This window comes from Neovison vison, chromosome 13 (genome assembly GCF_020171115.1).
Source record: "Neovison vison isolate M4711 chromosome 13, ASM_NN_V1, whole genome shotgun sequence".
In the NCBI taxonomy this organism is placed as follows: Eukaryota; Metazoa; Chordata; class Mammalia; order Carnivora; family Mustelidae; genus Neogale; species Neogale vison.
The window spans coordinates 48,120,078-48,137,055 of record NC_058103.1 but is presented as its reverse complement, the minus strand read 5'-3'; the positions used below and the strand labels follow the sequence as shown (position 1 = coordinate 48,137,055).

At 41.9% G+C, this 16,978-nt stretch overlaps 1 protein-coding gene across 3 annotated transcripts in view; it reads right to left on the bottom strand.

The window, feature by feature from the left end:
- The window catches only part of TRIM9 (tripartite motif containing 9), a 106,137-nt gene that overhangs the window by 41,329 nt on the left and 47,830 nt on the right, over positions 1-16,978 (bottom strand). For all 3 annotated transcript variants that reach the window (XM_044232158.1, XM_044232159.1, XM_044232160.1), the window contains exons 2-3: positions 5,853-5,948; positions 3,480-3,602 (exon numbers count right to left, since the gene is read on the bottom strand). In XM_044232158.1, coding sequence (XP_044088093.1) covers positions 3,480-3,602; positions 5,853-5,948 — 219 coding nt within the window. The remainder of the gene's footprint in view (positions 1-3,479; positions 3,603-5,852; positions 5,949-16,978) is intronic.

The following is a 16,978-nucleotide window of genomic DNA, read 5'->3' as shown; positions in this document are numbered from 1 at the left end:
TCCAAGCCTTTTTTTTTTTTTAACTATTTTAAAAAGAGCTCACCAAACTTCGTGAACCATTTCATAGGATGATCAGTTAAAAACACAAGCTACTTTCCTAGTTTCAGAGACAATCACACCTGTGTATACACGATTTCTACATGACATACTCTGGTATTATGGACCGTAAGTCCCTAGGAGCACTTTTTCAATATGCTGGGTGCCAGCACATTTCTAGGCATCCTCTCAGGTCTAACAACATTTCCCAAGGACTGCCGGAAGTGCTGGGCAATGCTCTGTGAGATGACCACTGCTCCTGGCCTGATTTTACCCGCAGGTGAAAGTAACTGAGCCAGAGACTTGCCCACAGTTGGAGACCTAGTAAGTGAGGAAGTGTGTCCTCCCACCCTCTTCTCTGTGACACAGAAGCTGGGCTCTTCACCTCTCAGCTCTGGCTTGTCTCAGAACCAGAACCATCCAATCTGCTCCAGCAATCAGTGCTTTCAGAGAGGGGCCTGAGGAGATCATAAAGACTCTTTACACATATTCCCTTTCCAGCATCCCAGGCCTTTTGGATTGCTCAAGAAGAGAAAGTTGCCAGAAAAGTACACACACAACTCTCCTCTTTGTCAGTGAAAAGCAGGCCCCTAGAGAACTCTGCCAAAGGGGAGCGGAAGACCATAAGATTATCCCTGCCCAACTGTGAGTGATGGGTCGGCCAACAAAGACAGAAAGAAGTACTGTGCTTGGCGAGGGCTGTCTATAAAAGGCCAGTCTTTTCTCACAGATCTGAGTAGCAACAGAAATGACAAGAAAGGGGAATGGCAGGAAGAGAAAAGCAGAGGGAGGGAGATTCGGAGGCTGGCATCCACGGTCCCGGTGTCAGCGCTGCTGGCGGTTTTTAGCAATGACATACAATCTGCTGAAAACGGCGGAGAAACAAATTGCTCACGACAGAAGACAGAACAGCTTTGCTGCTGTGGGGGACAACCAGCCACCTGCCTCTTGTTTCCTCGGCCCTTCGGGATCTGGGCAGGACACTCCACTTGGGGCAGCGCACTCCACGGGGGGCAGGGCGATATGAGAGCAGGCAGCTGCCTCTGCTCAACAGCCCCGGGTGCATACGTGCGTCCCGCTGGAGCGGGTCACCTGGACGGACAGACTGTCACCCCATGTGGAGCCTGGGCAATGACCAGCAGCTGTTCCTGAGGGATCTCTCTCTCTCTCTGTCCCCGGCACAACCCTCAATGGATTTTCATACAGTCCCATCCCACAGGGGCAGCAGGGGCTCAGGGGGCTCTCATGCCCCTCTGCTGCTGTTTGATATGCATAAATGATGCTTTCTCAATCTGTGATTCCTTTTTCGGTCCAGATCACTGCCCTTCTGGCTCTCCCAGGTAGAAAACCTGCAGTGGCCACCATAGGCCCTGTGAGATTGATCACAAATGGTTTAAAGATACCAAGAAAGTGCCTGCAACAACTTAAAAAAGAGATTTCTACTGAGGAAAAGTTAACACTTGGTGACTACATACAAAAATGGTTGGTCTACTATTTAGAGGGAAAATCCAGTCATCCAGCTCATTTCCTGCAGACAGCTGGGGCTTTCCTTTAGAGAGCTCTATGGGATTCAAGTGATATTTGAGCTCCACCATAACCAAAAAGGTTCTAGGTTTCTGAAGGGTGTGAAATGAAGGGCTTAGTAATATTAGAGCAGGTGATGGAAACAGGTTTGAGTTTGTTCTAACATGAGCCTAAGAGGATCTTCCAATTAGACGCACCAATAAGAAACAGTAATGACGTCTCTAGAAGGAGTGTTACCATCGCCGGCCTTGGCTTCCTGTCCAAACCAACAGGCTGATATTCTAGGAACGTCAGAGCCCTGTGCACTTTCCTTTCCCAACTCCTGCTTCAGATTTAACTTCAAGCCATGCAATTTTCTTTATCAAGGCATCTGCTGTGCCTCTCCTTGATAAAAGGGCACTGCAGCTGCCTTGTCAGGACCGTTCAGAGAGCCGTGGCCCTGATCGAGCCCCAGAGGGTGTCAGGCCAATAAGCTTCATCACATGGCATAGCCCCCAGGAGTTCTTCCAGGCTTGGACCTTGTTATCCCAGCTCTGCCTCCTGCCTGGTGCAGTTCCACAGGTCCTCTCAGAGGGACACCTGAGGCAGGGGAGAAAGGTTTCTATTCCAGCCACATGCTCTGTATTTTGCAGCAGGTAGGCTGTGGAAGAGGGAGCCTCATAGAAGAGGAAGCTAGATTGGGGTTTTCTAACTGTTGGAGAAAACTGTTAAGCTTCCCTGGGGAGCGGTTGTTCTGTATCTGGCCATTTGGCCCCCTGCCTTCCGGCAGCGACCTCCCCCACCCCCACCCCAGAGCTTGCGGTCCTGGTGTGTAGCTGAAGCACAGAGTAAAGTTGGAAGGTTGGTGATTCTGCCCCTCAGGGCCCAGCATTGCCAGTCTTACCATGGGTCTTGCCCAGGACTAATGCCCTAGTTAGCAACTAGTTTATTGTCTTGTTTCTGGTTACCACAAGATGGGTACTGGCCCAACCTGAAGCTTCCCCACCACCAACCTTGAGCCCCAAATCTTATAAGCTGTGTTCTCTTATTTCTTCATTTTGAAACTCTTCTTTGGTCCTCCTACTGGAATCCCATTCATTTAGAAATGGGGCCTTTCCCTGCTCTTCAGCGACTACAGCCTGTTCAAATCTCCTGGGGTATCTGATGCTTATGGGACATTTCACAAGCTCCCCTGAGGTTGTATATGTTCTCTGCTGCCCACTATCGAAGCTCTCTGATGTTGACTGCCTAACTGCACTAGAGAGGCTGTAGTCAGACCTCACCTCTCCCTCTGCCCTCATCAGACCAGCACTGCATACCCCTTATCCTCCTCCTACTGGTAGCTACCCTGGGGCTTATGGCAGAGCATGTGGACCTCTCTGACTGCCTGCTTCTGAGATGCCTCCTGCTGGGTCCTTCCCATTTCTTCAGCCTGCTCTCACATCTTGTTGCTCTGCTCTAAAGGGGCAATGGATGGGGTATCAGATGTCTCTAAGAGGACCAATGTTTTTGCCAATGGGGGCAGACTTGGAATCAATTGATTTCACAGTGTGATGACAAAAATCCAAGCAGCTGTCCAGTTGCACTTTCCCTTTCTCTATTCCTTATTATTTTTCTCAGTGCCTGTTACTAAATACTGCATATTTTACTTTCTTGCTTACTGTTTATCACTTCTGGTGGAATATAAGCCTCATGAGGGCAGTAATTTTTATTTACCTAATTATGTCTATACCCAGAGCAATTCTTGGGGAGTCACTCAATAAACATCAGTGAGGTAAATGAGGGTGTTCATGGTGAATAAAGGGATGCTGGCTGCCTGCCCTCCGGGCCACTGGCCACCCAAGACTGTGGGCATCTGACCTACTCATCTGGCCTGTCCAGCCTGGCCCTGGGAGCCTGGGCTCCTCAGCTTTCTGCCCTCCCCCCAGCACAGCACTTACCTTCAGCTTGTGCTCATGCTCCTTGTTGACACGTGCAAGCAGCTGGGCTTTCCTTCTGTTGAGGGCGTCGATGAGGGCATCACATTGGGCCACCAGGCAAGCCTCAAACTCCACACTGTTCTCCTGTGTGAGAGAGCGCATGTCTTAGTCCCAGAGTACCTGGGCTCCTTGGGCTGCCAGAAAAAAACAGAGCTCCCCTGTCCATTTGTGCGATGGAAATCCCTGCCGAAGGAGACAGAAAAAAACTCTGTCTACAATGCACATTTGGCATTTTTTTAAGTAACTGGATAAATTTCACTCCACAGTGGTAGTGTTCCCTTGAATTTTACATTGAAAAGTATAAATAGTACTTAATAAATTTATTTTTATCAAAAGGAAATCATCTTCACGGTTCACATTATATTGTGTAAAATAAAGCTTAGTTTGTTGAACATAAAGTTAGAGTTGAACATAAATCCTTCTGAGAGCTGGCGTATGTCCACTTATGGATGGTGGAAGGTGGCATTTGGAGAGGTTGACTGCCTGACGTGTTGGGTATGGTGGAGGCATAGAGTTAAAGAACTATTAAATTCAAGAGGAGAGAGAAGAAAGAGGACAGCAGTGGTCTTCAATATTAAACAATAGTCCAATGACAACAGAAGTTTAAAGAATAATCATGGGCAAAAGTACTTGCTCCTTTCATTAAAGAAGGCAAATAGTTAATGCACATAGGGCGTCAAGAACAATGAGTATATATAACAGGTATTACCCAGCTGTAAAAGTCAAGCCATGAACCAACCGCTTTTTGGAGAAAGTAAACCATGTTCTAAAAGAATTATGGCTTCTTCATGATGTTTAAATTGAATGCCAGATCTAACTATTTACTTGATTTAAACCTATACAAGCTGTAGACATTTTTTTCAAGCAGTTCTCTCCCAATTCATAAGCATTCACGAACAATCATCCTTTCAATAAGTTACATATGTAATTTTGAGAGTCAAACCATAATCTGCAAAACAATTGTAATTTATAGCAAATGAAAGATGAATACTCACATATATACAAATAGCACTGAAAAAATAGCATCCAACTGGGTCAACTGTAAGCTTTTGCTGGCAAGGAAAGAACAGCTTAGCCTATCAAATTTTAATTTATTCCCAAAGTCAAAAAGAACTGTGTCTCTTAATATGAGGACATACTGATAGGTATCTGATAACTTCTCAAATGCAAGTCCTTTTTCATTTAGGGTGTGCATTAGTAATTGCTACAGCAATGACATCTACATATGAAATTTCAGCTTTCATGACAATTGCTTTTGAGTACTCAAAGAAGTCCTATAGAAAACATCATTTAAGAGCTTTCCATGTCCCATGCAGGATAACATTGGGAGGATAAGTGCAGCCTTCTTGCAGGTTCTGATATAGAGCAGAAAGAAAGCTTTGCTCTGATGAAGAGGTGGGGTGCAGAGGCAAAAGGAAAGGAGGGACTGACTGATAACCTCTGTTGCTCTGGAAAACAGAAGGAAGTGTATGGGTATTAGGTTGTTAGGCAATCAAAGTTTTAACATGAGCATGCATGCAAAAATGGGTGAGGAAATCAGTGTGAGATGCTTTGAAAGACTGGCTTACATTTAAAAAGATATTTCTACCTTGCATGGGTTAAATATTAACTCAGAAAGCAATTTATTAGAGGCCAGAGCGAAGGTTATTTCTGTGAGGCAACCTCAAAACATAAGAACAGTAAACAGAGCAGAAGGTCATTATTTAAGCATCTCATGTAGTTTATGGCTTCTTTCCTTTAGCAATAGTGGAGAATTCACAAACTCTCAAATGCCGGCTGATCTGTGGGTCATGTCCAAGTAGAGCAATCTGAAATTATAGCTACCAGGGGGGGATCTTGTTTGGAAAATATTTAAGCATCTAAGTGGAGAAGAAGCATTACTACATGCAGGAAAGAAGGACAGAGAGAAGGAGGGAGGGAGGAAGGGGGGCAGGGAAGAAAGGAAAGGGAAACCATCAGATAAGATACAGTTATGGCAAGATGTTTTGGGAGCCTGGAGAGTTTAAAAAACTAAACAATTATGACTCCAACTTCACAAAAAGGCCTCTTTCTAAATCCAGAGTAGTAGAGAATTAGGACCTCAGTGCCAAGGAGAGGAACTCTTTGGAAAAGCAGGTTGTTGTAGCTGGCTTGTTGGCAAAATATAACCACCTTGAGAAGGGAGTGTATTTGAAATTGGTCTGTACATTTGCTTGTTTTCAAAGAGACAGAGCAGAAAAATAATTGGAATTTCCCCCATAACACAGAAAAGTAGAAGAAACAGACAAACTTCCCCATGATGCAGCAATATCTGAACCCATGGGGTTTGCTTTCTGTCTCAGGTGCTGCCGATACCTGGATCTGCTGGACCATGTTGCGGAGCTGCACCAGAAACTCCTTGGCTTCTTTGGCCCTGTCTGACAGCCCGTTCAGCGCCTGGGAGAGCTGGCTCTGCAAAGATAAAGAAGGAAACCATGGAGCTGTAATCACAGGAAGTAGCAACGAGGTTGTACAGAGTCATTTCAATCCAAGACCCAAGGGTCCTCAGCCTCCTCAGATTCTTTTTGTCAGAGCCTGGGACAGTTAGCCAACATTTGTACATGAGGATTCTGATATTAACAGCATCCAGACCCCTTCCATAGGCCCCTGAGAACTTTCTCCTCTGAAGGAGGGTCAACTCCTGGCCATTGCGGAGGCCCTCACCAGCTGTATCTGCTTGGAATTCCCTCATCTCATTAATTTGTTGATTAATTCAGCAATAATTTATTTAATTTGAAATTAAGAGAAAACTGTGAGTTCGATGATTTGGTAATTGCCAAATGATTTAGGTTTAAGTGTTCTTGGTTTGGGCCTGGGGCCGGAAGAATAGAGAGACAAGAACAGGATGAGGGAAGGAAGGGTTAGAGCACTGGTGTGATGCTCTGGGGCCACTTCAGTGTAATGACAGATACAAAAGCCACGATCACATTCCTTCTCTCCAAGGTCACCTTTTGGCTTCCAATTACAACCCTGTTGCTGTAACTCCTCTCTACTCCCAAACCAAGGCAGGCTCTCTTCCCAATTTTGCACACTGTCCTGTCCACATGGGATGCAATTCTGCTGGGGGGCCAAGGGTGCAGGTAAGACCTTGCTTTTTCTCCAGCCTCCCTGATCCCTGACTGTTGGGGTGGCAAAGAGACACACTGCTAATTGATGAGACTGGAGTGGAGCTTGGCTGGGGGTGGAGAGTAGTCTGAGAAAGCTCTTGGTTTTCTGCTCACTTGAGACCAGTGTGGCTGGTGCAGCCTCTGCCCTTGTGTTCCCAACTTTATGGCAGATGTCTTATGATTCTCCTTGAGAAGACCAGCATAGTAAGCGAGGAAGGGTAGAAGAAGAAACAGCCTGGGTTCCAGGGGCAGCTTTGAGCAGCCAAACAACACTTGAAGTCTCCTACCACTAGGCTTCTTGTCTATGGGGAATATTAACTTAAATTAAGTAGTTAATTCAATTAGTTAATTAATTATCAATTAATCAATTAGTTAGTTAATTGACTTAGTTAAGTTCCCATACTGGGGTTTCCATTACTTGCAGCCACTACCATTGTACTTGATGCAAAAGTTCTTCTCTACAAGCCTGGGCATAACTGCCCATCTCTCCAGGAGATTACAAAGACAAACTCCTTTCCCACAACACCTTCTTTGAAAACTAAAGCCTACTCCCCTCCTTGCCAAGACAATACCACAACCACTCTCCTCTTTCAAGTAAAAGGGCAGAATCTTAAGATTATATCTCTTGGTCTAATGAATGTTTCTCTGCCTCTTTTTTAAAAAATGTAAATCCAGTATAGTTAACATACAGTGCTTTATTTGTTTCAGGTGTACAAGAGAGCGATTCAAAAATTCTATACATTATTCAGTGCTTGTGAAGTTAAGGGTACTTTTAATCCTCTTCACCTTACTATATGATCCAGTAATTCCACTACTGGATATTCACCCAAAGAATAAAAAACTCTAATTTGAAAAGATACACAAACACCTATGTTAATTGTAGCATTATATACAATAGCCAAGGTATGGAAGCAGCCCATTTAATCCCAATCACCACCCTGCCATTTTGCAGAGGCTCAGAGAGGATACTCGAGTTTAGGTTTTACAACTCACATATAAAAGAGCGGGAACACAAACCCTCGTCTAACTCCAAAGTTGTGCTCTTTGCTTCCACCGTCCAAAGAAGAGAAGTCTTCTCTCACTCATGCAGGAAAAAATAAAAACCACCCATGGTGAGAGCATGCAAAACCAAGGAAGGTGAGGTGGTGGGGGGTTATGATTGATTATGAGGAAATCTGATTATGCTCAACAGGCAGATAATATGTAATCCATAGCATAGCTAGTCAAACCTAGATTTTTCCTGCATAAAGTTTTTTGGTGAACTTGAAAAGGACCTGTCAGTGAGATCCATGGGTCTCATGGGAGAGGGCCAAAAGGTTTGGACTGAGGTCCACCATTGGCTTTATCATGCACTGACCTGAGACCTTGGGAGGGACTGGGCTGAGGGTAGAATCGGGTAAAGGAATGAGAAGTCACTGAATAACTAGAACTTGGAGAACCTTTGAGCTGAACTCCCACGGGGACTGATTCTCTTTCTGGCTAAACTTCTGTTTCTGGTCTATACCTTTCCTTTCTTCCACAAAGGGATCTCTCCTCTGGTTTCTCTGATGGTGTAAGACCCTGGATCTAGCCCAGCCCCAGCTCACTAGTTAGATGGGCAGGAAGCCCCACAGGCTGGCCTGCCTGGAGATGAGGGCCAGCAGCAGAGCAAGGGTAGTAAACAGGTTGTGATCTGTGAACAGTAATCTAGGCATGTGTGTGTGTGTAAGTGAATGTATATGTGTGAGCAAGCATGAGCACAGAGAACGTGAGTGTATAAGAATGTGTGCCAGAGTACATGTGTGTATGAGACATCAGTGGAGCATCAGGAAGCTCTTGGCTTTGGATAAGGCTGGTATCAGAGGGGTCTTATGGGCAGCTGATTTGGGCCCACTCAGCTGCTGCTTACTGCTAATTGGTTCTGACCAAGATCCTCTCTGTGGCCAAATGCACTCAGGTTCCTCTGAGCCCTCTTCTCAACTTTGGCCCACAAAGGCTTGAACAAAATTCTAACATGGTTTCTAATGGGTCATGGCTACATCCCTGGGATTACCCTAGCCCCCTTGAAGTGTCAGTCTGAGGAAATTCAAGGCTGCCAAAAGAATTTACTGGTTATTTCAGCCAACACATGAAGATAGAGCCCTTGTCTCCTAGTCTCTGTAGGAGGTTAGGAGTCCAAACTCCATAAATGCCAGTTAGCAAACCCAGATGCATTCCACAAGGGCCAACCCCTTTTCACTTTCTGTAATTTTTCACTTCCCTGACTCTCATGAGCCTCAGCTCATCCCCTCCCCATTCTTCCAATCTTCCTTTAAAAAGCCCAGTCACAAAGGCAAGCAGAAGACAAAGCACAAGCTGACCACCCCCAGCCTCCCCCAACCCTCACTTCTGGGTGGGACGTGTGTGACCGCCTTCCAGGAATCTCCCAACTATCTTAATGTTAATGACTAGCTAGAGGGGAAAAACAACCTTAACTTGATTGCCAAGGCCTTTGAAATCTCCCTTTTTCTCTACCTCCCCCAACCCCATAGTATATAATCAGCTACCGTTCACAACCCCAGTGCCGCAGCTCTTTCTGCCCCCCCCCCGGTTTTGTCCACGTGCTTTAATAAACTACCATTTTGTACCCCCAAAACCCCCGAAACAAAAAGCCCCTCCAAAACACCCAATCACTTCCGTACAAACTGAAGTTGAGTTCAGTTACCCTGGACTCCTTTGCCTATTGCAATAGTGTATTACTGATTGAAATCTGTCCTTACCACTGTAACTGGTGTCCACTCTGTTTATCTTTGATAGTGGCTACCCTGGCTCTGGCCTAGGGAAAGCTGTGGTAATCTTGGGCAATGAGCTGACCCTTCAGCCGGCCCAGGTTAACTTTAAGGGTAGGGAAGGAAGCACGTCCAAATTCCCCTGCCTGAACAGGCACATCTCTCATATACTAAACCAATCTTACCATTATGACTGTAAATGTGAGCTATAAGCTGTGCAGAAGAAAAAGGAAGAAGACATTTTGCCCCAACACACTGTTCCATATAATTTCCTTTCCCATTCCACAGGGCTAGATCTGCACAGACAAGTACACAAACATCCACACTAAAAGCTAATGTGTAATGCCGCTGACCTTCTTTTTAATAACAATTCAAATCCAATACTGTTTCAGTCATTTTTGAAACCATAAACATGGGCCAGCAATGCTATTTTTTTGACCAGGTAGTAGCAACTGACTGACATAGAGAGGGCAATGGGCAGTAACCTGGCATTGGGATTAAGAAGACAGGCTTTCCAGTCAGACAGACTTGGGTTTAAATCCAGCTTTTCACTTGCTGTGGAACCATGGGCATATTACCTAATGTAGGGGATACTGTGGTGCTCTGTCCAAGTTCTCTTTTAAAGGCTGTTGTGTTGGGGCGCCTGGGTGACTCAGTGGGTTGAGCCTCTGCCTTCAGTTCGGGTCATGGTCTCAGTGTCTTGGGATCAAGGCCCGTGTCAAGCTCTCTGCTCGGTGGGGAGTCTGCTTCCCCCTCTCCCTCTGCCTCCTTCTCTGCCTACTTGTAATCTCTCTCTCTCTGTCAAATAAGTAAATAAAATCTTAAAAAAAAAAAAAAAGGCTGTTGCGTCCTTCTAGCTGCTGGGAATACCACTGTTGATAAATTGATTACACTAGGAGTCTTTCTTGTCTATGGGGACAGGGTGTCCCATAAGTGACTGGCTAGGGCTTCCCTGTCAGGACTTGAGAACAACCCGAAGGGCTATCCCAGCTCCAGAACTCCCAGGAGACGGGGTTGGGGCCAGTCAGGTCTGCTCATTCCTGGCCTTCTCACTTCTTCTACTAAGACAACTCAGCAGCTAACCATCCCTTCACAACTCTCTGAGTCTGTGTCCAGGAGCCCCAGTCTAAAACACTAAACTTCCTGGGTCTGCAGCATGGAGATAACAATAGTACCTGCGTCAGAGGACTGTAGTGAGGATTATTTGAAATCATATATATTAAGTTCATCTATGCAACATCTGGCATACTGTAAGCACTCAGTAAATATTGCAAGCATTTATAATAAGAATTATGTTAAAAAATACATAAATCACTAAAACATTTTGTCACACCACAGGTCCTAATTTGGGGTTTGACCACTGATGATTATACAGATACTGCACTAGGTTATTTGCTCTCTCCCCATTTTCGCCATAAGACTTGTGGTGCCTCCTGCAGGTGGAGCATCGGTCCCTACCCTACCCCATTGTCATTCTTGGCCATGTGCTTTGCTTTAGCTGGAAACAACACTGTGATTTTCTGCCAGCTCATTGGCTTTTCTTCTTTATCTCATGAATCCAGCGGTGTGCTGATAAATTGGCTCTCGAAAAGCCCCAATTCTAATTTGTAGTGTTTGCCAATTTCCAAGGTTGGTTTTAGGCTACCAACATACATCACTGAATGTGGAGTTAGAAAAGACGTATACTATCAGCTCTTCACAGTGAGTGGGTATGAGCTGATCAGCATACTTGCATACCACTGGGCATATCCCCCATAGTGGCTATGGGCTTTCAGAAAGAACACAGGTGGAATGGAACTTCAGACTACCTCCTGTGATAGAACATGAGCAAGAAATACATCTTTGCGGGCGTCTGGGTGGCTCAGTGGGTTAAGCCTCTGCTTTTGGCACAGGTAGTGATCTCAGGGTCCTGGGATCCAGCCCCGCATTGGGCTCTTTGCTCAGCAGGGAGCCTGCTTCCCCCTCTCTCTACCTGCCTCTCTGTCTACTTGTGATCTCTGTCTATCAAATAAATAAATAAAATCTTAAAAAAGAAAAAGAAATACATCTTTGTCACCAACATTTTAGGGACTGTTTGTTACTCTAGCAAAATTGACAAATACAATTATAATTAATATAATCAATTATATAATAATATAATTATTTATTTATTTGATTTATATATATTTTAAATAAAATATACATTTATATTTTATTTATATATAATTATATACTTAATTACATATAATAAATATAATATAATTGTATGACAAAGCAATTATAATATTTTCTTTCATGATTTAATTTAATCAATATTCATAGTTTTATCATGGACCAGGCACAGTGATTCACACTAGGAAAATAATGATAAAGAAAGTAAACACAATCCCTTCCTTCAAGGAACCATCATTCCTCAGAAGCCACCACCATTCTGAGCTTTATAATGTCCATTTGAAAGTTCTCTCTTATGCACTCTCTAATGAAGAGGAAGCGGACTAGACTATTCCAACAACTAACAACAGAAATGAAGCTTCTCCACCTCTCAGGGCAAATGAGAAGTATCTGCTTCCTCACCAGACACAGCCAATTCTGGCTAGAGTTTGAATTCTAGATATACTCTGCATGGCCTTTATCTACTAAACTTAAAGTAGTTCCTGCCATAGATAGGAAACTCTCAAGCTGGAGATGCAAATCAACATGGAGTTTTTTTCATGGAGATAGAAGTCACTTTTTGCCTCAAGGCACGGGAAAAAAAAAAGAGAGAGAGAGAGAGAGAAAGAGAGAGCAAGGGAAAAAGAAAAGAAAAACGAAAAACTGTTGCCTCACCCAATGTTCATAGTTTCTTGGGGGAAAATCAATTTGCCATGTCTCTATGGCTTTTGCAGGGTGCTGGAAGCCGTGAAAGAATTCATGCAGCAATTGTTGTGATGGAAGGCATGAAACTTTAATAAAGCAGCAAGCATATAGGCTGCAAGGTCAACATCACTGGGCCCAAGGCTCTGTCAGAGAGCATGCCTTTCTATGGATATTTAAAACCACTACATGTGTGTTGTTAGGCAGTTACTAAGCATTTACAGCTGAGGATCAAAAATATGCTTTCCTTGGGCTAAGCCTTTGTGTAAATATTGGATTTTACATCCCAGAGATGGACTACAGGATACATCTCCTTTGTGTGTGTGCTGCCTTTTTTCTGTGGAGAATTCTAAGGCCCTAGTCAGAAGACTGAATCTTTTCCCAGAAAGCTGTCTTCTCTGCAGATCCCTTTGGCTTCCCTTAGGTCATCACTCGTCTGCCATGTCCTTCCAGGTGGTATAGCATTCCATATTGTCTGATACTGCCCAGGCACAGTTTTAAGATAAGCAGAACAGATTTGAGATCAATACATATTCAGTTCTCTATAATATTTAAGTGTCCCAGATAGAAAGTTTCATTTTTCAAATGAGGACTTTTCTCTAAATAATAAAAACATGCTCTAAGAAATATATAGGATGAAGTGAAAGAAATCACCGAACTACTTTTCATACAGACATGCTTTTCCTGGTGCTCTTTCAGAGACTCAAGTGTTAAGTGCTAAAGCTGGAATGACAAAATAACTAGTGGGAGCAAGACGTTTTAAGAAATAACTTTCCCCCTATATTTCAAAAACAGAACATGCTTCTTTCAGGAAAATCAGAAAATAAAAGACTTAGTAGTTGAAAAAAAATAATAATCTCTTTTCACTTACTATGCTATAAATATTTTCCCATCTGACTAAAAATAGGCTACTTCCTCCTTTTGTGTAATAGCTATATAATATTTGATAACATTTACTCCGTGGCAAGCACTGCCTGTAATGCTTTATACATAGTAACTCATTTTTTTCACACAACAACCCAGCAAGGTGGGTACTATTAATATTCAAAATTTTTAGAAGTGGTAGAATTAAGCAAGAGAGATTATATGGTCCAAAGTCTTAAAACTGTCAGGCAGAGCAGAATCCAAATTCACAAAAGTGGGTGACCAGAATCTATTCTGGTAACCACTAAGCGGAAGGGTAACCCACTATGTTGATGCAGCATCATTTATTTAACTAATCTCCTATTTTAGGACATTCAATTTGCTTCCATTTTTTGCAAAGAACTGACATGAATTTCATGGAGTAAATCTTCAACACATTCTTGATTATTTTCATTTTCAGAAATGAAATTTTGTATTTACTCACATTAAATGTTATCATCTTATCAAAATGTCCCTGAGTGGTCATTTAATTTATATTCCTGATAAAGGTGATGTAAGTAACACCTGCAAATATTATCATTTGTATTATTTTTTAAGATCAGAGAGGCAAAGAATGGAATCTCATTTCTAAAATTTGCATTTTTACATTACCAAGATGAGGAGAGGGAGACTTTTTTCAAAAGCTTATTATTGATATTTTCCTAGTTAAGGTGGAAATTCCCACTGGTATTATTTATAAAGCACTTAGGAGAGGTCCTAGCCGACAGAGTGCTACTTGGACTACTTAAGTGTTTGTCAAGGAAATTAGTTTCTTCTCATTGTTGATGACTATCTGTGAACAAGGCCTGCCTGAGGACACTTGTTTGCTTATCAAGAAAGCCTTAGGGACCAAAAACTGAAAAACAACATGGAAAATTTAGGTGGCCTGCCAGAGAAGTGAAAAGTTACGGCTTAACAGTTTTAGTAGAATTTGTTCAGCACGTCTGGTTCACAAAATCTCTACTCTTTAGAACTTATAGTTATTATTCTGTGGACACATAATAATGTGTCTGGTAAACATTCAGTGGGCGTAAGAGAAGAATATGTTCTAGGAGAGAATATATATACATTTATATAATATAAAGATAATATGCATAATATAAATTTTTATAACACACGTGTAAACATAATTAAACTTGTTAACGGGGTTGTTCAGATACCCTACATTTTTTCTTATTATTTGTCTCTTTGGCCTATAATATTCTAAAATTAAAAGGTGATTAAATTTCCCACAAAGAAGGTGCCTCATTTGCACAGTAGGTAGTGCATCAGTCTCATAAATTTCCCATAAAGATAATACTTTGATCATGTTCTTTACTTCTACAAATTTTTGTCTTATGTAATCTATGGCTTTGCTGTTTGTTCTATCTTCTTGTGCATTCATTATACCTTTTAGCAATAGATCATATCCTTAGATGTTTCACTTAATTCTTTTGGCCCTGAACTTCATTTTTTCTGATACTATTATATACATCCTCTCCTCATTCTCCTTCTCAAATAACTTTGCCTATCCTTTTTTTTTTTTTTTTTACTTAGACTTATTTATTTGAGACAGAAAGTTTGAGGGAGACAAACAGTGGGGAGAAGGGCAGAGGGAGAGAATCTTCAAGCAGATTTCCTACAGCATGGAGCCCAATGCAGGGCTTGATCTCATGACCCATGAGATTGTGACCTGAGCCAAAACCAAGATAGTGAGATGGTTAACCAACTGAGCCACGCAGGCACCCCCCGCCCCCGCTCATCTTTTTTTTTTTTAACTACATTTGTTTTAACTCAATCTGATGTTTTTTTACCTTATCATAGGGAAATTTGGGCCATTTATATCAATTAACAATGTGTTAATTGATATAGTTGGCTTTATTCTGTTTTTATTGTATATATTTCTTTTCTTTTTTTTTTTTAAAGATTTTATTTATTTGTCAGAGAGAGAGAGGGAGAGAGAGCGAGCACAGGCAGACAGAATGGCAGGCAGAGACAGAGGGAGAAGCAGGCTCCCTGCCGAGCAAGGAGCCCGATGTGGGACTCGATCCCAGGACGCTGGGATCATGACCTGAGCCGAAGGCAGCCGCTTAACCAACTGAGCCACCCAGGCGTCCCTATTGTATATATTTCTATTATAATCCATTTTCCTTTAAAAATTTTTGTGGCATTATCACATTTCTTTTAATATCTTAAACTGTTCACCAATTAATCTGGATATTTTGCTAAGTTTTTCTATTTTGCAAGCTGTTAACATCATATCTTTCATCTTAGGTAAACCTTCATTTTTCTATTACTAAGTCAAAATTAACTAGTAACTTTGATCGTCCTAACTCTCAACATTTCCCCAAATGCTTCGCTTAATGTTTACTAATCTCTTGCAAATTAAGAAATACTATTTTAAACAATTCCTAGATCAAACAGGAAATTAAAGCTGCATTTACAAATTTTCTATATATAATGAGGAGAATCAGTTCATGAAAATATATTGCTTTTTTAATATGATTTTTTGGGGCTAGCTAGGCAACTCAAATACTATAACACTGTTCCCTCTAGAAATACTGTTCTTAGATAGCACATGGAAGAAATGGATCAGGGGTGCCTGGGTGACTCAATTGGTTAAGTGTCCGACTCTTGATTTTTGTTCATGTCATGATCTCAAGGTTGTGAGATCAGGCTTTGGATAGAGGTCCATGCTGGGTTTGGAGCCTACTTAAGGTTCTCCATTGTCTCCCTTTGTCCCTTTCCCTATCTAAAAAAAAAAAAAAAAGGAATGGATCATAAAAGACAGAGGTGGCTTTTTTGCACTTAAGTGCTTATATCCAGGATGACTCTGACAAATGTTCTTAAGCTCTAAGCATTCAATAATTTCAGAATATTTTTAAATGAAATCTCAGCTTACTTGAACTTATCTTAAAAAAGCTAGATTTTTCAAAAGCATGGGGGTCATTAGCAGGCTGGGAAACATTAATTGCAATATCTGAATTTTAATTCCGACCTCCAGACCTCACTACACTATCGATGCAGATATTAGCACAGATTATTTTTCTTTTTTTTAAAATATTTTAAAATTTATTTAAGCAAACTCCACACTCAACATGGGGTTTGAACTCACAACTCAGAGATCAAGCATTGGAGTTGCATATTCTATCTACTGAGTCAGGCAAGTACCACCACAGAGTCTTTAAAAACAAAGGGCACACAAGGAGAGACCACTACACACCCACCAGACTGACCACACTGAGTACTGGTGAGAATGGGGAGACTCACACAATGATAGCAGGAGTTAAAATGGTACAACCACTTGGGAAAACTGGCTCTTTCTAATAAAGTTAAATGTATACCTACCCTACATGACAGCCTATGTCCCAAAAGACTTGGATAAAATGTCCATAGCAGCTTTATAATAGCCCCAAAGCTGGAAACATTGCATATGACTCTCAATGGTAATATGAATAGATTTTGTATATTCATATAATGGAACACTATTAAGCAATTTAAAAATGCAAGCTAATGATATATGCAAAACATACATGAAATTTAAAAAATCATATTGAGTAAAAGAAGTCAAGCACAAGAAAGTACATACTGTTTTTATGTAAATTTCAAGAAGAGGCGATTTTAAGAACTAATCTACAATGAGAGAAGTCAGAAAAATGGGGAGATTAACCGGAAGGTATTGTAAAGAAAGTCTTTGAGGTAGGGGTATGTTGTATATCTTGATTTGGGTGGTAATTATATATGTATGTATATATATATATGTATATACATTATGTATGTATACACACATATGTATATACATGCATATGTGTATATATGCATACACACACGTACATATATGTGCATACATGTGTACATACACATGTATACACAC